At 46.9% G+C, this 22,679-nt stretch overlaps 2 protein-coding genes across 4 annotated transcripts in view; one reads left to right on the top strand and one right to left on the bottom strand.

The window, feature by feature from the left end:
- On the top strand, positions 1-6,005 carry LOC5517799 (protein BTN1). 2 transcript variants are annotated; one of them, XR_007308051.1, is made up of 5 exons: positions 1-786; positions 3,038-3,216; positions 3,578-3,839; positions 4,396-5,057; positions 5,100-6,005. XR_007308051.1 is itself a non-coding variant. In XM_001637751.3 (4 exons), exons 1-4 carry the CDS (start codon positions 285-287, stop codon positions 4,833-4,835), a joined length of 1,383 nt encoding a protein of 460 aa, XP_001637801.1. In that variant the 5' UTR covers positions 1-284; the 3' UTR covers positions 4,836-6,005. The 2 variants fall into 2 exon arrangements, 1 of the variants encoding a protein (XP_001637801.1); XM_001637751.3 differs by having other exon boundaries at positions 4,396-6,005.
- A 342-nt stretch (positions 6,006-6,347) lies between these two features.
- The window catches only part of LOC116601443 (NBAS subunit of NRZ tethering complex), a 51,561-nt gene continuing 35,229 nt past the window's right edge, over positions 6,348-22,679 (bottom strand). The window contains exons 49-61 of one of the 2 annotated variants that reach the window (XM_048727558.1): positions 20,645-20,755; positions 20,460-20,535; positions 14,035-14,151; positions 13,401-13,577; positions 13,208-13,309; positions 12,307-12,527; positions 11,552-11,663; positions 10,700-10,908; positions 10,042-10,330; positions 9,252-9,394; positions 8,899-9,025; positions 8,221-8,346; positions 6,348-7,120 (exon numbers count right to left, since the gene is read on the bottom strand). In XM_048727558.1, coding sequence (XP_048583515.1) covers positions 6,812-7,120; positions 8,221-8,346; positions 8,899-9,025; positions 9,252-9,394; positions 10,042-10,330; positions 10,700-10,908; positions 11,552-11,663; positions 12,307-12,527; positions 13,208-13,309; positions 13,401-13,577; positions 14,035-14,151; positions 20,460-20,535; positions 20,645-20,755 — 2,119 coding nt within the window. In that variant the 3' untranslated portion in view covers positions 6,348-6,811. Of the gene's footprint in view, positions 7,121-8,220; positions 8,347-8,898; positions 9,026-9,251; positions 9,395-10,041; positions 10,331-10,699; positions 10,909-11,551; positions 11,664-12,306; positions 12,581-13,207; positions 13,310-13,400; positions 13,578-14,034; positions 14,152-20,459; positions 20,536-20,644; positions 20,756-22,679 lie in introns of those variants that run through there. The other variant, XM_048727559.1, reaches the window with a different exon arrangement.

Here is a 22,679-nt window from a genome sequence, read left to right as displayed (position 1 = left end):
CGAAATTTATTCATGTTGTTGGCGAGTGTGAGCAAATGCGATCCCGAAGGACAAGGAATCGAATGCTAAATGTGCATCGGGAACTTGATCACGTTTCCACTTGCTGATAGCTATCGATGAAAAAAATAGCTAATGCAATAGTGGAATGGATATGCTAGCTGTAATGCTAAATCATTAAGCATTTGATTGGAATCAGATTCAACTGTGGCGTTCAAAAACCGATCTCTTTGAGTGGTTTCGTGCGAACGGAAAATCCACAAAACCTACGACATCTCTTCCTCAAAATGACCGAAAGCGCAGAGGATAAGAAAGCCCTCCTTCCAGCTAAAACCACCCGCAATTTTCAGAACAACAAAGAAAAAGAGCGGCTTCGTACAGTTCTAGCTTTTTTCTTGTTCGGAACTCTGATTTACGGTACTTTTTCTCTAATTATATCCGGAGCTCAAGACATCCTCGCTGGGACTTATATCCAAACTTCTTTGGTCCTCGTGGCCAGTATCGCGCCGTATTTTGGAGTGACTCTAATTGCGCCTTACTTTATACCGAATTTCTCATACTTCGTGAGGATCTCCACCGTTTTCCTGACCGGAGTGGTGGGATTTGTGATGGTTGTTTTGTGCAAAGATGTGGGCTGGAAATTAATGGGTGTTGGAGTCGCGTCTATCGGTTATGGGGTTGGCGAAGTGAGCTTTCTTGGCTTGACAACTTATTTTCACCACATTGCTTTGTCGGCGTATTCGGCTGGAACTGGCGCGGGCTTTGTTCTGGCGCCCTTGTACTATACAGGTAAATATAAATACACAAATAATTGCTTTTTTCCCTTTAAAATATTATATCATTCTAACTACAAAATAGCTATCGTATTTGTGTGGTTAACCTCCAGGTTATTTTTTACTTCCTCTCGCTCAAGTGTTTAACATTTTGCTGTCAGTTTCATAAGAGAAGCAATTTTGTTCAGTAAACTAGTCTTACTTGGACATGAAGCCTGCAATATATTGCATTTTCGATAAAACAAAAACATTATCTTCGCTTGATTTCATTTCTCGATGCATAAATTTTAATTATATGCCGTTTACGCGTATCTTGTTACATAAGGTAAAGTCTACCTTAGGAAACAGCTGAAAAGATAGATTAGTTTGACAAGGTGTCATGGCTTTTCTTTTCCATCATTTGTCTTTCTCTGCACTATGGCCATACTCTAATGAAAAACTGTAGTAGCTTTTACAAATTACTTGCTTTACGAATACTTCAATAACAAAGATCAAATCTTTTCGCATACTGATAAGAAAAACAAAAGAAAGCTTAATTAATGTCCTTTAGTTTATAAGCTATGAAATATGAAAACGAAAGAAGACTGCCTTAAAATAAAACTATTCAAGCGTCTTAGAGCAGAAATTATGTTTCCAATTTCCTCGGCAGCCCCGCCTCTTATCCAGTTTAACTCCCTGCTCCCAGTTGAAATCCCCTGCTTTCCAATGCAAATGGCGAGTGGCAAATGGAAGTCCTAAGACTGCTTATGGTATTTGTTAGAATAAAGATGATAAGTAAACTAAACGCAAAAGTTATTCTTGATTTTCCTACATTTAGTAGGAATATCAAATTTTTCGTTGGAGTCATTTCTAATAAGTGCTCTCTAGCAACGTGATATTAATTTCAGTCTCCAACTCTAACCGAAATGTCTCTAAACGAATACACCCTTCAGTTCCGAGAAAAAAGGTGTTCATTTTTGTTCTTTTTTCACGCATCACATCAAAATGCCTCGAGGCTTGAGCTTTAAAAGTAAAAGCTATCAATATTTTTCCTAGAGAAATTACATTTCTCTGATATGGAAATGCCCCTGGCATTTAAGTTATGAGAATATACGTTGGCTCCATATCATGGAGCCAACGTATATTTCAGGTTTTCAAGAACATTTAGACTCATTATTACTTAATTTATTGATAAATAAAATTTCATCCGGACCGGTTTTCAAATATCACCACCACCCCCCCCCCCCCCCCCCTGGCTGAGCCAAAACGCTGTTTTTTTTTTGTAGCAAAACCATGTGATATTATTTAGATCTGCGCATCCACCTCCCTCCGCATATGCTAGCTCCGTCACTTTTAAAAACAACGGTGATATGAGTTTTTAATCGTTAAAAGACCGTGATATGTCAAAAAGATTAAACAAAAGCAGAAGAATGTTTTTCTCTAGAATAAATAAGACTTGAAAACAGACAAAAGATAACCACCCTTACTGATTAGAGACATTGGATGCTTTTAGGGACTGTAGATAAATGTCTGCGATCACATTGCAAACAGTCATAAGAGGCGGTCATAAGGGGTGGTTGTGCTGAGAGAGACGCAATGTTTTATAAGGGACTTGGAAGAGACTATACCTCGACTGTTAGAAATGAGATTCAGGGAGAATATCCCATTGAAATTATAGTATTTTTAAGGCATTGAACGTTTTGGTTATCTAGAACTAGAATGCTGAACATTGCTATTTGATTTGATCGACACAAAGCTATCAAACGATAACGTCTATGTGTTGTTCTACATCGAACAGAATTTTTTTGCCATGGTGGATGGCTAGTGAAGTTCACGTCAATCTTTAACACGTTTCTCGCATCCTTAATTGCAGGCCCGTAGCCAGGATTTTGAGCGGGGTGGTTCGTTTTTCCATTTTAGCGGACCAAATTTCCGGTGTACCCCTCTCCTCGCCTTATTACATTAGGTAATCAATCTTGTATTTAAAATGTTATTAATAGGGTACTTTTTAACATATAGCGATATTAATAAAGATAATTATTATAAAAAGATTTTTATAGTCATTTTAAAGACATATTGATGTGCACGGTATATCTCCAGCCAAACGTTATATATTTTTCAATTTGCCCTGAGCGGACCTTTAAACCGGGTGGGTGGGGAGGGGGGGGGGTTCGTCCGAACCTCCCGAACCTCCTCTGGCTACGGGCCTGAATTGGTCTACTTTCCTAAACTGCCAAGTGGCTACGGTAACCTGCGTCGCTTTGTATTGATTTCTACTTCGTTTGTAGCCATGACAACATGGCTATGCGTGTCGCCGAATACCGCTATTCTTGTCATGGCTGGGATGCAGCTGTTGCTGTTTCTGTGTTATTACATCATGGACAAGAAGCACTTGTCGAGCGCTGACCCTGATGTCGGGCACGAGATGGCGTACATCAGGACGAGTGATGGGGAGAATAGAAATAAGGTGGGGTGTTGAAAACACTAAGTGGATAAGTGAGGGGGAATAAGATGGGGGAGGCAAGAGCTGAGGCCTTGAAAATAACCCAGGGGGGGGTGAAGTGGGGGAGGATTACATCGAACTGAAGGGAGGGATGATGATGGAGGAAAATAGTAAGAGGAAAGAAAAGGAAGAGAGAGTTATAAAAAAATAACCCAGGGGGTGGAGGGTAATGATGGCGCGTGTAGAAGATCAATAAGAAGTAAATCAGGCCCGTACCCAGGGGAGGGGGGGGGGGTACAGGGGGTGCGAAAAAATATATCACAGTTGCTTGCTCCTAGTGAGGGGATCCTATATTTTAATAAAACACAACAAACACTATTTTCAGCCTGATGTATCACCTCAGGAAGAGAGTAAAGAGAGCACTTCAACCTCGGACCCAGGCCTCACTCCTGATCTAACCTGGAAAGAGAAGGTGGCGACGATGCGGGCGATGCTCCCTATGGGGGTACCCCTAGTGCTGGCTTGGTTCTCCGAGTACCTGATCATACAGGCGGTGATCACCACCATCTCATTCCCGAACGCGCCCTTCCGTCCACGAGACCACTATCAGTACTACATCTTTGTATTCTTACTTGGAGAGGTTATAGGTAAGTAATGTTTGGTATTGCAAACGATACACAATCAACCTGAGTCATTCCCAAATCGCCCCGAGTCATTCCCGAATCAACCTGAGTCATTCCCGAATCGCGCCGAGTCATTCCCGAATCGCCCCGAGTCATTCCCGAACGCATTTTTCTACTTAGAAGACCACTGTCAGATCTATCAGTGCTAATATTGTCGTGTACATTACTTGGAGGAGTTTGGCTGATTATTACCCTATTACGTACCGACTTACTTGCGAATGCTAACGAATCTAATTGTTCTTACTGCGTGAGCCTTCAAGTCTAACCCCCACTCATCTGTAAACCCTCCCTCTTACCGAACAATACCCAATTACGTACCGACCCACTTGCGAATGCTAAAAACTTAATTCCGAATGCCACCGATTCATAGTAGGTTCGCTTGTTAAGTGTGATCCTAAAGCCTACGTGGCTGTACACGCTTTTCTCTACCTAAATATGCAGATCCTCTCCCGAACGGTTATTACGTACCGACCTACCCCCAAATGATAACGACTTACACCCGAATGTTATCAATATGAAGGTCGCTCGTACCGCGTGATCATCACCTACGCCAAGCCCTCGTGGCTGTACACGCCGACCTCCACCCACTTGTGGGTGCTCTCACTAACGGAGGTGCTCCACCTCCTCTTCTTCCTCCTCGTGTCCTGGTTCCGCTTTCTCCCGGGCGTCGACCTGGTTCTCGTCCTCTGCCTCACGGGGGGTATCACCATCGGGTGCTTGTACTCCACCGCCCTGGCCCTGTTCAGCGAGGCGTTCGAGGGAAAACACCGCGAGTTCGTAATGGGGTACGCTGTGGTCGCGATGGGTTGTGGGACACTGCTGGCGGGGCTGATCGGGCTAGCTGTGGAGCCGGCGCTTAGGGCGCATTGCGTCACTATGGTCGAGAATGATGCGTACTGCTTCACGAGGGCTAGGACATTCGAGCACATAACGTCACGATGTCACGCAAAGAATGCGTGAAAAGAGGGCTGAGATATTCAAGGATATAGCGTCTGCAACGAAAGTGTGACACTGTAGAGGGTTGATCGTGGTCATTTAAAGCATCTATACCGATTCTCATTACGACAAGACGCAAAATTTTGTGTGTCTGTGTCACCATTCATATTTAGAGGGGGATCCGGTGTGAGCAGTATCAAAACTTCACATACAAAGACACAACTTATAATGCATGGCATACCCTAGGTAACACATAGCATACCCTAGGTAACACATGGCATACCCTAGGTAACACATAGCATACCCTAGGTAACACATGGCATACCCTAGGTAACACATAGCATACCCTAGGTAACACATGGCATACCCTGGGTAACACATGGCATACCCTAGGTAACACATGGCAAACCCTAGGTAACACATGGCATACCCTAGGTAACACATGGCATACCCTAGGTAACACATGGCATACCCTGGGTAACACATAGCATACCCTGGGTAACACATGGCAAACCCTAGGTAACACATGGCATACCCTGGGTAACACAAAGCATACTCTAGGTAACACATAGCATACCCTTGGGTAAGACATGGCATACCCTAGGTAACACATGGCATACCCTGGGTAACACATAGCATACCCTATGTAACACATGGCATACCCTAGGTAACACATGGCATACCCTAGGTAACACATGGCATACCCTGGGTAACACATGGCATACCCTAGGTAACACATGGCATACCCTGGGTAACACATGGCATACCCTAGGTAACACATGGCATACCCTGGGTAACACAAAGCATACCCTAGGTAACACATGGCATACCCTAGGTAACACATAGCATACCCTAGGTAACACATAGCATACCCTAGGTAACACATAGCATACCCTTGGGTAACAAATGGCATACCCTGGGTAAGACATGGCATACCCTAGGTAACACATAGCATACCCTAGGTAACACATGGCAAACCCTAGGTAACACATAGCAAACCCTAGGTAACACATGGCAAACCCTAGGTGGATCAAAACTAGGTGACATCGGAATAAAAAAAGTATCAATCACAACCATTTTCTGAGGGGCAATATTAAAGATGAGAGATAAGAATTAACTCAATTTGGGAAGGATAATTTATTAGGCTTGTGATTGATATACATATGGTACATAAATAAAAAAATATATACTGTTTACCGATCACTAACATAAGAAGGGATGGTATGGGTCTTTATTCAGATATATTTCAAGTAGGGTGGTGTTGCCTGTGGCCAACTCCCTACCCTCAACAGACAAGGGGGAAAAGCCCCAACTAAAATTGTCATTAGCTTAATTAAAAACCATTCTGGATTCGTGTGCTCCCCCCACCTCCCCGCAAGTGCGAGAAGAGGTAATCATAATAACAATATAATTGTTATTGCAATACAACACACTGTATTTACTGAATTTGTTCATTTATTTTCATTTTTCAAATAAATAATGCAACAAGCGCTCATTTTTTTAATAATACTCTATAATAATAACAGGGATAATTGATTTTGTTCTTTTAGTGACCCAGTGTAAAGTTCAATTTTTTCCATAATTTGTTTTCAGTCACCGTTGCTTCTAGAAAACACATCCGAGTGGATTAGAATGTGTCTCGAATGATCGAAGACCAGTACATGCTATTAACCAGAGTAGAAAGTTAATAGAAAAAGGCGTTGTTATGCACCAGGCGTTTTCACTAAGCTGAGATCCCTTGTATGAAGGGCTCGCCAGTACACCCCCCTCAAAGGGCCGCAAACAATAAAATTCCTTGACAATTATTCATATAGTTTAAAAGACCTCGATAGGTAGTCAAATAACAAGTCCTTTTCAAAATCTGAAATACTTTCGTAAAATCCATGATGTTTATCTGACATTAAACAGTGAAACTCGTTTTTCCAGGTTGTCCGGGAACCATGTTTCACCTCATTAGGCTGCTCATAATTCAATTTATTTTATTCTAGATTTTTCATTCGTCACCTTTTCAACCAGGCAGATAATGTCCCCAAAGCACTATCAACGGTAATTAGCATAGGGTGCATTCCGTGGTACCGAAGCAATAACGTCCCTGCCTCGGCCCAATACCCCGCATTTTGCAGTTGAAGCGCGACCTGCTTCACGCGTGCGCCTTGCTTAGTTGCCGCTGAAACATCTCCGGGCTCGTCTGGGTAAGACGTGACGTAGTCCACGAGAGGGGTGAGGTAAGGCGTCTTGGCGACCTCTGTTGTCAGGTTGCGAGTCAGGATAAGCTCTAGTAGTTTGTCGTCACAAGTTTCTTTAGTAATCTGACAAAATGAACACACTTATGAGGCTCAAGGGAGAACTGACGAAATGTAGTATCTCATCACAGGGTTCTTTTGACAAAAGAACACTTACAATACTTAGAGAGCCTATTGCATAGTGTGCCATAGTTTGCAAAACATATTGCTGGTAATTCGAGCATACTCGAAACGTTTACATATAGCCTATAAGGATATTTTTGACCCTCCCTCCATGTGAAGACGTACACCATGGTTTTCGTTACAAAAGCCCAGAATACACTCCTAACGCACGGAATTTCTTTCCGTGTCCACGGGGTTTTTTTCCGTGAGCACTGAAAGAAATAGTGTACGTTTTCCCATAGAGGGTAACTTTTTTTCATTTTTTAAAGATAGTAAAAGAACATAGTAGGGCGTCTCCCCCACCCCCCCTCCTCCTCGGACTGAAACCTTACAATAATTCATCACGGGCTAAACTCCGCACACAAGATTTATTGATACTACCCCCCCTTGAGATGGTGCTCCCCTTCCCTTAAAAAATCCTATAACCGCCTTTAGAGGTGGTTATAGTGGATATAGGTTTTGAGAAAAAGACGCCGGAGACTACATGTGAGATATATCAAATAAAAGCAAATCTTTAAAGCCTGGTTTCCATATACCTTATTACACTTAATTTTCGAGTCACTTTCATTTCGCTTATTTTGCGATTTTAAAAAATTCGCGAAAATAAAGTGACGCGAAATATCGCAATCTCAAAATCGCGAAATTTTGACGTCGCGAAAATTAAGTGTAGTCATATAATAAGGTAGTCATAATAGTCATATAAATAAGGTAGTCATAATAGTCGTAAGGGTCGTAACATTCGTCTGAAAAAAAAATCATTGCATACAACCATCGACAGTTAAAGGGGCTACTCCCTCAAAATTCTGCGGCCCATTACCTATAGCCTTCGCTAGTCGTGTGTTCGCCTTGGGGGGCAAACCCTAGACGACTGTTACGACCCTAACCACTGTTACGACTATATGGAAACCAGACTAATATAAACCACATAGGCAAGTGTAAGATGCACAACTTCTCTTGTCTGGCATAGAGGATGAAAAGTATAAAGAAACATGTTTTTGGGATACCTTTAGGTTGCTCATCCGGGACACTACGGCGTGATAGAGCTCCTCGTGGTTTGACATCAGCGCGAATTTGAGAGCCACTACATCCGGGCATTTTCCCAATAGCAAGTCAAACACGTACGAGCAGCACTGTGGACATGATAGATACATAGGTTAAAGCTGCATTATCGCCAGTTTACTTCCGGAGGGCCGACGGAAACCTCAATCGTTAAGGCTGGTTCCCATGACGACGTGCGCGTAAGCGGAGACGAAAGCGTAAGAGGCTTATGTCGCGTGAGAACCGGCACGACATAAGCGCAAGGTTTTACGCATGCTCAGTTCGTAGTCTAGTGCCGATATCTCCTTGACGAGGAAAAGTTAATTTATGCTGATGTTTCCCATATGGTCTCCGCTTACGCTTACGTCGCTCGTGAGAACCATCCTTTAGAGATAAATGAATCTATCAGAATCCGCGCTATTTAAAGGTTGGTTCTCACTAAGACGCAAGCGCAAGCTTAAGCGCAACACAAGTGAGAATCGGTCAAACACAAGCGCAAGAAAATCAAGCAGTTGCGTTCTCTTGCGCTTCCACTTGCGCTTATGTTCTAGTGAGAATCAGAAAACTACGTTCGTTCCGCTTGCCCTTAAGTGAGAACCAACCTTAACAGGCCACCCGCTCTAAAGACCGGTTCATACACCTACCTGTGGACCTAGTGCGGACGAGATCCTGCTCGCTCTCAGGAGTCCCAAGAAGCTCTCACCATCGTCTCCGCATTCGCATATCTTCATCAACAGCTGAATCCACGGGTTGGTTGAAGGGTCATGCTCACTGAGGGAGACATATCAGACGTCTAACAATGATACTTATCAAACGGGGAATAATGAGACAGACATGAGACGTCGAACAATAAGATGGAAATAACAGAAGGGGAACAATGAGACAGACATATCAGACGGAGAATAATGAGACGGACTTGTCAGACGTCGAACAACGCGACAGACATATCAGACGTCGAACCTATGAGACAGACGGACGGACAGACGGACAGACAGACCTCAGTTCTGTTGCAGCGAGGACAGGCCATATTTGTAGTAATGAGCCAAGCGCGCGTAGACCTGGCATTGAGGCAGTCTCTTCTAGTAACTGCCGGAATAGCAAAAGTCGCTTTTCGTCGCTGTCGATATTTTCAGGAGTGAGCTGTTAAACCACAAGATGGTCCAGTTTGAGTCATGGATAAATGGGGGCAAATAGACAAGGGCCACGGGTATTCGGGTCACCACACTACACTCACCGATCTTACTCAAATACGAGGGAGTGATAGGAATGGCATCTACATTAAACGACCACCCTTGGGATAGTGGCCGCTCAAGCACTGGAATCATGGAAAAACGTACAGTAGAAGCCTTCGCCAAACGTCTAGGCTAAGCTAAGAGAACTCCTTACTGGCACATTTACTGTAAATGTAGTTCATGATTGCTGACTTGCAATACAGCAAAAGAAAAGAAAAAACCTGATTATTAAATGTTTAAGAAGCTCATTCTCTGCGATTCAAGGGGGGTGGACGACCTCCAAGCGTCAAAAATCAGCTTAAAAATAGAGCGAAACTAGAGCTTTGTCATCCTTTCTAGATTATACTAGTAATACCGTAAAAACAACGACTGCAGTCATTCTTTTGTCATGCTAGTCCAATACTCTGACAAATGTATACATGGTATTGCCTCCTTTCATTGTTTTACCTCGTTCTCTTATACGCTCCACTGGCCTCGATTGATCCAGACAATGCCATGCATAAATTTGTAGGTGTATCAGACAACCCACTTTTTGACGCTGTCACTGAGCCGTACCTGTCTATTCCAGTGTGACGTCACAATAGCTTCTGTCTGGTAAAATAGTAAGAGGAATGTGTCTTCCCCTGTCAAGTCAAACGACTCCTCGAGGGTCTGCAGCACTCTCGTCTTGACGGATGTGGGAACGCTCGTGTCCGCGCAGAAGGGCCTAAGGGTTGAGACCACATCCTCCTGGGATACCAGTCCCCCCTCGTCCTGCATATGGTCACGCACGGAGTGTATGATGGACTCGAGGACCTCGTGTGGGTCACGCCCATGAAGTCTGTCAGACTCGGTGATTTTGCCACTACAGGAAGTAAAGCATTTCATTAAAACATCAAATCCTTAGTAGATCCTTATTAGATTCTTACTACTTAACAATTTAGTCATATGACATACACAACAGCCAATCTTACTCGACTTGCCACTGGCTGGTTAAACATCAATAAGCGTTTAAAATTATTGTTGATTCCTTCCGGGTTTGCTGTTGCAGAGGCTAAGTGCACACGTAAATAACAATAGAATAGAAGTGACAAACAAACCGTTTATGGCACATTTACTTAATTTAGTCGCCGAAGGTATATGTATGAGGCTATTCTTCTTTAACATTTAACAGTAAGTTTGATCCTATTGCAATTGTTCGACCTGAAGATTCTCTGACAACAACTAAACAAACCTGAGTACGTCCAGGACATGAGCAAGGCTATCTTGAACAGCGTCTGCAATCTTCCAGGTCTGCGGCGTCTGTCGTGTTGCCAGGCGCAGTAGCTCGTTGGCAGCGTGTATCGACACTCCGTCCGTAACCATGTGGGACAAAAGGGCGTTGATTCGGACCGGACACGACCGGGATAGGTCGTACAGACGTGAGTAGTGCGTATCGTTATCCTGAAAAGCCAAAAAAAAAAACCCATCTCTTTGAAGTTATTATTTTAGACACTTAATCACAGCTATTACAAAAATAATCTTGGTGGATCAGATGAAGGTAATGAAGTTTTTACAGCAGTGAGAAAATTTGGACACACAATCAAGAAATCATATTGATCGAGTATGGATGGATAACATTAGAGATCGGTGGCTCTTATCCATACGCTTTAATCGCCATAGCCAGAGCGCCGGATATGATTCCTCCTGGAAAACACTTTTGGCTTCGACATCGTTAGTGGTATGTCAATGCAAATATCATGAGTTTTTAACGAAGATTTGCTGCTCAAAGATCTATTCCGCACCCAGTATTTGAAGTGTTGCTTTTCGGGCGAATTAAAACATATTTCCTTATTTTAACTTCTTGTGAACTATTTAAGCGAATGACAATTTACTCCGAATAACACTTTAATCCAGCTAGCCTCCTCCGCAGGCGTCTTTAAACGTTAGAAACGGAGACAGAATCTAAAAACCTCGCGGGTTCCCTGAGGTCGACAAATTCCTTTGTGAAGTGGGGAGGGGACAATGCCAAGTTCTAAGCTCCTCGCGCTCGACGCATCTCCACAGGAATCCCGAGAATCGAGAGAAGAGAGTTAGTTACCCGTACCTCGTCTGCTTCGACAAGCTCGTAGATGATCGGGTCTGTCATGGACTCGAGATGTCTGGCGGACTGTTCCAAGTGGTTGATAGCGTCCTCATAAGTCAGGTCATCTGATGCGCTGCAACAACAACAACAACAACAACAACAACAACAAACGATTAACTTAAACATCACTATGGCACAATCGGGGTTGGCCACAGGTTGTGGCTCGTGGCTGAATTTGCCCCCACCTAGTCGTTATGAATCAGTACAATTAGCAAGTTGGTTTATTAGGCTTAAATTTGACAAATGTAATTTCAGATGGTTTATTGATTGATAAGTTATTAAACGCCACTTAAGGTGACCATTAAAATGCAACACGATCTATTGATTGATTCAGCAAGAGGCCTGTCGTGCGGCGTGCGCTACAAGAATATATCATATTGCTGCTGAGAATATACGCGCCATTATAAAGGACATTTTGTTTTGGAAGCTACGTAATAATTTTTTATGAAAAAGCAATTGGTAAAAATAAATGTACTAATAGAATAATGAATTGTGTTACCGGATTAAAAGATTGCGTTACCCTTTCTTATAGACTGCGTTGCTATTACCAATAGATTGCGTTACACGTTCTAATAGATTTTGTTAGGTTTACTGATAGTTTGCGTTACCCGTACTAATAGATTGCGTTACCTGCACTGCTAGATTGTATCACCTGTCTGAAAGATTGCGTTACCCGCACTGAAGATTGCGTTACCCGTAAAAATAGGTTCCCTTACCCATTCTCTTCCTGCTCGTCCACTCCCCTTTTCCTTCGCGCCGCGTCCTGCTGGCGTGAGAACCTGAGCGCGCGACTGACACATTCCACCCTCCTCTCCAGCTGAAGCGTGTCCACGGCGCGTTCACTGAACGTCATCACGTCAATCAAGTGCGTGAGATCTGCAGGCGTGATGCGGGGGAAGAGCTTGTGGCAAGCCTCGTAACGGTGCGCCCAGTCAACCTAAGGGAAAGGTAAGATACGTGACAGGGGACGTAACGGTGCGCCCAGTCAACCTAAGGAAAGGGAAGATACGTAACAGGGGAATGCCTTACGATTGTGAGGGGTACCGTACCTTTCGTATTTCCGAGACCAAAAGTGATGTCGAGTCAAATCCGAGTGGTACCGACACATATCCGAGTGAAACCGATTCACAACTAAGAATTTGTCGTACCTGTTGGCGTTGGAGTTAAGAAAATCCTGGAATTCGTTATTTGACCGCCATTTTGGAAAATACGAACGCGAAGAAGTGGGGCGATTATTTTGACAATTATCGCTCTTCCCGCTCCTCCACGTCGTGTTTCCTTGCCGAACAAAAAGATCCAACGCCTACAGGTAGGCTTATTTTTCCCATACTAGTACGGAGCCGTATCCTAATGATGCCAATTCACATCTTTGTGGTGCAGAGTCATACATGAACGGGCACGAAGTCATACCTGATTGATTGCCAAGAAACATAATTTAATTTGCGCCGAGTCATATCCGAACGATATCTTTCACAACCGAGGGGTTATTCAGACGAGTGGTGCCAAGAATGTGAATCTATTTACATCCGAAAGTTGTGAGGCCTCCGGTCCTTTTGCGTACATTAACAACGGGTTTACCACATGGTTACCACAGGGTTACCATATATCATGCCTTACCATGTCATCTGATTCACTTTCTCTTGCCTTCTGATCGCCTTCCCAGAATAGTCTCTCAAGAAATACACGAAAAATACCACTAGGTTGGAAGTAGCCTCCATCCTGAAGAGCGAGATTAAACGTCCATAAGTATCCTGCGCGATAATCGCCTGTTTACCTCTGCCGTTCAACCGCCTGTTAACCTCTACCGTACCTGAGATGGTATCTTTGTGGCGAGTTTGGCAAGCAAATGGACGTTAGCGCTGGTGAGGACTGGACCGAGAATGGCCAAAGGATCATCCCCAGACATCAGCTTCTTGTAGTCCAGGCCTGGTGCCGCAGACTTGATCTTCTTTAGCAACTTGAGGTGAGTCGAGGCATCGATACCGTCCTATAATGAGCGAATCATACCATTTGAAGTAGAAGTAACAGAACTAACTATTTGATCATAAGAGCCAGATGCGTCCAATGAACCCTGGTTGTCTTCTTATTTAACCGGAAATAGAACTTTACATTCTTAGAGTGATACGCTTTAATGTTCATTGAATGAAAATTATTGAGAGCAGTCTATCGACCCTTGTGTTAAGCAATGGTGCATTTCAGCTAGCCCTTTCTCGATAAAGGCTTCTAATGCCACAGGTTCAAAGCACCAGCCCTATGACCCCTTGGCACAAGCCAGTAAGAAAAAGCTGATTGTGACTGCTTGTTTGCGTGAGCAACTGAGCGAGTGAGTGCGTGACTATTCTTCGTAACACTAGACCTGTGTCCTCTTGCCACGAACTAACAAGATGGTGACGAATGTGTTAAGTGATTGACTGATTGAATTAGTGCGTGGGTATTTTACGAACCACCAGTCCTGTGTCCTTTTCTTGGCACTGTTGTAGTAACATGTAGTAGTAGATGAGACGAGCGTGCATCCCACCGTCGATTGTAGGGTAGACGCAATCACGCATACGCTCATACATCTAAAACAGAATGAATAAAAGGCATGGTAAAAAGGCCATGATTACAAAAGGCATGATTTTACCACGTTTCATACGGTAAAAAATACACAACAAGCTATTTCACCATTTAAGATGTTTTAGACTTGTAGGTTGCAAAATTGACAAAAAGGAGAGCATGGGTGTCACATTTTCCGTGAGTTAAAACTAAGGCAGGTTTAGAAAGTTGCATTCTTGTTTAATCTCTAAACGTTCACAGGGCTTTTACAGACCAGAATTCAGCCAATTTTACGTTACCCATGAACCACTGCGGGTTACGATACATGTATTCTCGGGTACAACCTTATTTAAAATAGCTGTATCAAATTATTTGCGTCAAGGAACATACGATGACGACTGAAGTTGTTACATGATCCTCGAGATGAACTCCCTTTCCCAGGCACAAGGGCGATTGCAATACCTCGCCTACTTAACGACCCTCGTCAGGCCACCCCTCTCCCAGGCACAAGGGCGTTTGCAATACCTCGCCTACTTAATGACCCTCGTCAGGCCACCCCTCTCCCAGGCACAAGGGCGTTTGCAATACCTCGCCTACTTAACGACCCTCGTCAGGCCACCCCTTTCCCAGGCACAAGGGCGATTGCAATACCTCGCCTACTTAATGACCCTCGTCAGGCCACCCCTTTCCCAGGCACAAGGGCGTTTGCAATACCTCGCCTACTTAATGACCCTCGTCAGGCCACCCCTCTCCCAGGCACAAAGGCGTTTGCAATACCTCGCCTTCTTAATGACCCTCGTCAGGCCACCCCTCTCCCAGGCACAAGGGCGATTGCAATACCTCGCCTTCTTAATGACCCTCGTCAGGCCATCCCTCTCCCAGGCACAAGGGCGTTTGCAATACCTCGCCTTCTTAATGACCCTCGTCAGGCCACCCCTCTCCCAGGCACAAGGGCGATTGCAATACCTCGCCTACTTAATGACCCTCGTCAGGCCACCCCTCTCCCAGGCACAAGGGCGTTTGCAATACCTCGCCTTCTTAATGACCCTCGTCAGGCCACCCCTTTCTCAGGCACAAGGGCGTTTGCAATACCTCGCCTTCTTAATGACCCTCGTCAGGCCACCCCTCTCCCAGGCACAAGGTCGTTTGCAGTACATCGCCTTCTTAATGACCCTCGTCAGGCCACCCCTCTCCCAGGCACAAGGGCGATTGCAATACCTCGCCTTCTTAATGACCCTCGTCAGGCCACCCCTCTCCCAGGCACAAGGGCGATTGCAATACCTCGCCTTCTTAATGACCCTCGTCAGGCCACCCCTCTCCCAGGCACAAGGGCGTTTGCAATACCTCGCCTTCTTAATGACCCTCGTCAGGCCATCCCTCTCCCAGGCACAAGGGCGTTTGCAATACCTCGCCTTCTTAATGACCCTCGTCAGGCCACCCCTCTCCCAGGCACAAGGGCGTTTGCAATACCTCGCCTTCTTAATGACCCTCGTCAGGCCACCCCTCTCCCAGGCACAAAGGCGTTTGCAGTACCTCGCCTTCTTAATGACCCTCGTCAGGCCACCCCTCTCCCAGGCACAAGGGCATTTGCAATACCTCGCCTACTTAATGACCCTCGTCAGGCCACCCCTCTCCCAGGCACAAGGGCGATTGCAATACCTCGCCTTCTTAATGACCCTCGTCAGGCCACCCCTTTCTCAGGCACAAGGGTGTTTGCAATACCTCGCCTACTTAATGACCCTCGTCAGGCCACCCCTTTCTCAGGCACAAGGGTGTTTGCAATACCTCGCCTACTTAATGACCCTCGTCAGGCCATCCCTCTCCCAGGCACAAGGGTGTTTGCAATACCTCGCCTTCTTAATGACCCTCGTCAGGCCATCCCTCTCCCAGGCACAAGGGCGATTGCAATACCTCGCCTTCTTAATGACCCTCGTCAGGCCACCCCTCTCCCAGGCACAAGGGCGTTTGCAATACCTCGCCTACTTAATGACCCTCGTCAGGCCATCCCTCTCCCAGGCACAAGGGCGTTTGCAATACCTCGCCTTCTTAATGACCCTCGTCAGGCCACCCCTCTCCCAGGCACAAGGGCGTTTGCAATACCTCGCCTTCTTAATGACCCTCGTCAGGCCACCCCTCTCCCAGGCACAAGGGCGATTGCAATACCTCGCCTACTTAATGACCCTCGTCAGGCCACCCCTCTCCCAGGCACAAGGGCGTTTGCAATACCTCGCCTTCTTAATGACCCTCGTCAGGCCACCCCTTTCTCAGGCACAAGGGCGTTTGCAATACCTCGCCTTCTTAATGACCCTCGTCAGGCCACCCCTCTCCCAGGCACAAGGTCGTTTGCAGTACATCGCCTTCTTAATGACCCTCGTCAGGCCACCCCTCTCCCAGGCACAAGGGCGATTGCAATACCTCGCCTTCTTAATGACCCTCGTCAGGCCACCCCTCTCCCAGGCACAAGGGCGATTGCAATACCTCGCCTTCTTAATGACCCTCGTCAGGCCACCCCTCTCCCAGGCACAAGGGCGTTTGCAATACCTCGCCTTCTTAATGACCCTCGTCAGGCCATCCCTCTCCCAGGCACAAGGGCGTTTGCAATACCTCGCCTTCTTAATGACCCTCGTCAGGCCACCCCTCTCCCAGGCACAAGGGCGTTTGCAATACCTCGCCTTCTTAATGACCCTCGTCAGGCCACCCCTCTCCCAGGCACAAAGGCGTTTGCAGTACCTCGCCTTCTTAATGACCCTCGTCAGGCCACCCCTCTCCCAGGCACAAGGGCATTTGCAATACCTCGCCTACTTAATGACCCTCGTCAGGCCACCCCTCTCCCAGGCACAAGGGCGATTGCAATACCTCGCCTTCTTAATGACCCTCGTCAGGCCACCCCTTTCTCAGGCACAAGGGTGTTTGCAATACCTCGCCTACTTAATGACCCTCGTCAGGCCACCCCTTTCTCAGGCACAAGGGTGTTTGCAATACCTCGCCTACTTAATGACCCTCGTCAGGCCATCCCTCTCCCAGGCACAAGGGTGTTTGCAATACCTCGCCTTCTTAATGACCCTCGTCAGGCCATCCCTCTCCCAGGCACAAGGGCGATTGCAATACCTCGCCTTCTTAATGACCCTCGTCAGGCCACCCCTCTCCCAGGCACAAGGGCGTTTGCAATACCTCGCCTACTTAATGACCCTCGTCAGGCCATCCCTCTCCCAGGCACAAGGGCGTTTGCAATACCTCGCCTTCTTAATGACCCTCGTCAGGCCACCCCTCTCCCAGGCACAAGGGCGTTTGCAATACCTCGCCTTCTTAATGACCCTCGTCAGGCCACCCCTCTCCCAGGCACAAAGGCGTTTGCAGTACCTCGCCTTCTTAATGACCCTCGTCAGGCCACCCCTCTCCCAGGCACAAGGGCATTTGCAATACCTCGCCTACTTAATGACCCTCGTCAGGCCACCCCTCTCCCAGGCACAAGGGAGATTGCAATACCTCGCCTTCTTAATGACCCTCGTCAGGCCACCCCTTTCTCAGGCACAAGGGTGTTTGCAATACCTCGCCTACTTAATGACCCTCGTCAGGCCATCCCTCTCCCAGGCACAAGGTCGTTTGCAATACCTCGCCTTCTTAATGACCCTCGTCAGACCACCCCTCTCCCAGGCACAAGGGCGTTTGCAATACCTCGCCTACTTAATGACCCTCGTCAGGCCACCCCTCTCTCAGGCACAAGGGCGATTGCAATACCTCGCCTTCTTAATGACCCTCGTCAGGCCACCCCTCTCCCAGGCACAAGGGCGTTTGCAATACCTCGCCTTCTTAATGACCCTCGTCAGGCCACACCTCTCCCAGGCACAAGGGTGTTTGCAGTACTTCGCCTTCTTAATGACCCTCGTCAGGCCACCCCTCTCCCAGGCACAAGGGCGATTGCAATACCTCGCCTACTTAATGACCCTCGTCAGGCCATCCCTCTCCCAGGCACAAGGGCGTTTGCAATACCTCGCCTTCTTAATGACCCTCGTCAGGCCACCCCTCTCCCAGGCACAAGGTCGTTTGCAGTACATCGCCTTCTTAATGACCCTCGTCAGGCCACCCCTCTCCCAGGCACAAGGTCGTTTGCAATACCTCGCCTTCTTAATGACCCTCGTCAGGCCACCCCTCTCCCAGGCACAAGGTCGTTTGCAGTACATCGCCTTCTTAATGACCCTCGTCAGGCCACCCCTCTCCCAGGCACAAGGGCGTTTGCAATACCTCGCCTACTTAATGACCCTCGTCAGGCCACCCCTCTCCCAGGCACAAGGTCGTTTGCAATACCTCGCCTTCTTAATGACCCTCGTCAGGCCACCCCTCTCCCAGGCACAAGGGCGTTTGCAATACCTCGCCTACTTAATGACCCTCGTCAGGCCACCCCTCTCCCAGGCACAAGGGCATTTGCAATACCTCGCCTACTTAACGATCCTCGTCAGGCCACCCCTTTCCCAGGCACAAGGGCGTTTGCAATACCTCGCCTACTTAACGATCCTCGTCAGGCCACCCCTTTCCCAGGCACAAGGGCGATTGCAATACCTCGCCTACTTAACGACCCTCGTCAGGCCACCCCTCTCCCAGGCACAAGGGCGTTTGCAATACCTCGCCTTCTTAATGACCCTCGTCAGGCCACCCCTCTCTCAGGCACAAAGGCGTTTGCAATACCTCGCCTACTTAACGACCCTCGTCAGGCCACCCCTCTCCCAGGCACAAGGGCGTTTGCAATACCTCGCCTTCTTAATGACCCTCGTCAGGCCACCCCTTTCCCAGGCACAAGGGCGATTGTAATACCTCGCCTTCTTAATGACCCTCGTCAGGCCACCCCTCTCCCAGGCACAAGGGTGTTTGCAATACCTCGCCTACTTAACGACCCTCGTCAGGCCACCCCTCTCCCAGGCACAAGGGCGTTTGCAATACCTCGCCTTCTTAATGACCCTCGTCAGGCCACCCCTTTCCCAGGCACAAGGGCGATTGCAATACCTCGCCTTCTTAATGACCCTCGTCAGGCCACCCCTTTCCCAGGCACAAAGGCGTTTGCAATACCTCGCCTTCTTAATGACCCTCGTCAGGCCACCCCTTTCCCAGGCACAAGGGCGTTTGCAATACCTCGCCTTCTTAATGACCCTCGTCAGGCCACCCCTCTCCCAGGCACAAGGGCGTTTGCAATACCTCGCCTTCTTAATGACCCTCGTCAGGCCACCCCTTTCCCAGGCACAAGGGCGTTTGCAATACCTCGCCTTCTTAATGACCCTCGTCAGGCCACCCCTCTCCCAGGCACAAGGGCGTTTGCAATACCTCGCCTACTTAATGACCCTCGTCAGGCCACCCCTCTCTCAGGCACAAGGGCGATTGCAATACCTCGCCTTCTTAATGACCCTCGTCAGGCCACCCCTCTCCCAGGCACAAGGGCGTTTGCAATACCTCGCCTTCTTAATGACCCTCGTCAGGCCACCCCTCTCCCAGGCACAAGGGCGATTGCAATACCTCGCCTACTTAATGACCCTCGTCAGGCCATCCCTTTCCCAGGCACAAGGGCGTTTGCAATACCTCGCCTTCTTAATGACCCTCGTCAGGCCACCCCTCTCCCAGGCACAAGGGCGTTTGCAATACCTTGCCAACTTAATGACCCTCGTCAGGCCACCCCTCTCCCAGGCACAAGGGCGATTGCAATACCTCGCCTTCTTAATGACCCTCGTCAGGCCACCCCTCTCCCAGGCACAAAGGCGATTGCAATACCTCGCCTACTTAATGACCCTCGTCAGGCCATCCCTCTCCCAGGCACAAGGGCGATTGCAATACCTCGCCTTCTTAATGACCCTCGTCAGGCCACCCCTCTCCCAGGCACAAAGGCGATTGCAATACCTCGCCTACTTAATGACCCTCGTCAGGCCACCCCTCTCCCAGGCACAAGGGCGTTTGCAATACCTTGCCTTCTTAATGACCCTCGTCAGGCCACCCCTCTCCCAGGCACAAGGGCGTTTGCAATACCTCGCCTTCTTAATGACCCTCGTCAGGCCACCCCTCTCCTAGGCACAAGGGCGTTTGCAATACCTCGCCTTCTTAATGACCCTCGTCAGGCCACCCCTCTCCCAGGCACAAGGGCGTTTGCAATACCTCGCCTACTTAATGACCCTCGTCAGGCCACCCCTCTCCCAGGCACAAGGGCGTTTGCAATACCTCGCCTTCTTAATGACCCTCGTCAGGCCACCCCTCTCCCAGGCACAAGGGCGTTTGCAATACCTCGCCTTCTTAATGACCCTCGTCAGGCCACCCCTCTCCCAGGCACAAGGGCGTTTGCAGTACATCGCCTACTTACTTTTGGCGCGTCCTGCAGTAGCGTGGTCATAATGTCCGTCTTGTTAACACGCTCTTGAATCTCCTTTGTCGCCAATCTGTAAGTTAGAAAACAAAAGCTAGAAATTACCTCTACTTTAGAGAGATCCCAAAGACAATGAGACAAAGACAACTCTTGTGTGATTAGCTAAAAACGACGCTACTTACCCGCTGTCCGTGAAGAGCCACTCTAGATGGGTCATCAGAACTAACCAGCCAGGCACATCATAGCGCTCGGCCAGCGATACGGCCGTGTTAAACACCTCCTCCTCCAGGGTCCTGGGAAATAATCCACGGTATTACTCTAACATAAACTTAACACATGGCCTTAACAAACACTTCCTTCTACAAGGTCCTGGGAAATAATCCACGGTATGACTCTAACATAAACTTAACACATGGCCTTAACAAACACTTCCTTCTACAAGGTCCTGGGAAATAATCCACGGTATTACTCTAACATAAACTTAACACACGGCCTTAACGAACAATTCCTTCTACAAGGTCCTGGGAAATAATCCACGGTATTACTCTAACATAAACTTAACACACGGCCTCAACGAACACCTTCTCCTACAAGGTCCTGGGAAATAATCCATGGTATTACTCTAACATAAACTTAACACATGGCCTCAACGAACACTTTCTCCTACAAGGTCCTGGAAAATAATCCACGGTATTACTCTAACATAAACTTAACACACGGCCTCAACGAACACTTTCTCCTAGAAGGTCCTGGGAAATAATCCACGGTATTACTCTAACATAAACTTAACACACGGCCTCAACGAACACTTTCTCCTACAAGGTCAATCCACGGTATTACTCTAACATAAACTTAACACACGGCCTTAACGAACACTTCCTTCTACAAGGTCCTGGGAAATCATCCACGATATTACTCTAACATAAACTTAACACACGGCCTTAACGAACAATTCCTTCTAGAAGGTCTTGCGAAATAATCCACGGTATTACTCTAACATAAACTTAACACAAGGCCTCAACGAACACTTTCTCCTACAAGGTACTGGGAAATAATCCACGGTATTACTCTAACATAAACTTAACACACGGCCTCAACGAACACTTTCTCCTAAAAGGTCCTGGAAAATAATCCACGGTATTACTCTAACATAAACTTAACACACGGCCTCAACGAACATTTTCTCCTAAAAGGTCCTGGGAAATAATCCACGGTATTACTCTAACATAAACTTAACACACGGTCTCAACGAACACTTTCTCCTACAAGGTCCTGGGAAATAATCCACGGTATTACTCTAACATAAACTTAACATACGGCCTCAACGAACACTTTCTCCTACAAGGTCCTGGGAAATAATCCACGGTATTACTCTAACATAAACTTTGCACACGGCCTCAACGAACACTTTCTCCTAGAAGGTCCTGGGAAATAATCCACGGTATTACTCTAACGTGAACTTAACACACGGTCTCAACCAACACTTTCTCCTACAAGGTCCTGGGAAATAATCCACGGTATTACTCTAACATAAACTTAACACGCGGCCTCAACGAACACTTTCTCCTACAAGGTCCTGGGAAATAATCCACGGTATTACTCTAACATAAACTTAACATACGGCCTCAACGAACACTTTCTCCTACAAGGTCCTGGGAAATAATCCACGGTATTACTCTAACATAAACTTAACATACGGCCTCAACGAACACTTTCTCCTACAAGGTCCTGGGAAATAATCCACGGTATTACTCTAACATAAACTTTACACACGGCCTCAACGAACACTTTCTACCACAAGGTCCTGGGAAATAATCCACGGTATTACTCTAACATAAACTTAACACACGGCCTCAACGAACACTTTCTCCTACAAGGCACTGGGAAATAATCCACGGTATTACTCTAACATAAACTTAACACATGGCCTCAACGAACACTTTCTCCTACAAGGTCCTGGGAAATAATCCACGGTATTACTCTAACATAAACTTAACACACGGCCTCAACGAACACTTTCTCCTACAAGGTACTGGGAAATAATCCACGGTATTACTCTAACATAAACTTAACACACGGCCTCAACGAACACTTTCTCCTAAAAGGTCCTGGAAATAATCCACGGTATTACTCTAACATAAACTTAACACACGGCCTTAACGAACAATTCCTTCTACAAGGTCTTGCGAAATAATCCACGGTATTACTCTAACATAA

This window comes from Nematostella vectensis, chromosome 5, assembly GCF_932526225.1.
Source record: "Nematostella vectensis chromosome 5, jaNemVect1.1, whole genome shotgun sequence".
Lineage (NCBI taxonomy): Eukaryota > Metazoa > Cnidaria > Anthozoa > Actiniaria > Edwardsiidae > Nematostella > Nematostella vectensis.
The sequence above is the reverse complement of the archived record's forward strand: the minus strand, read 5'-3'. Positions and strand labels throughout refer to the sequence as shown.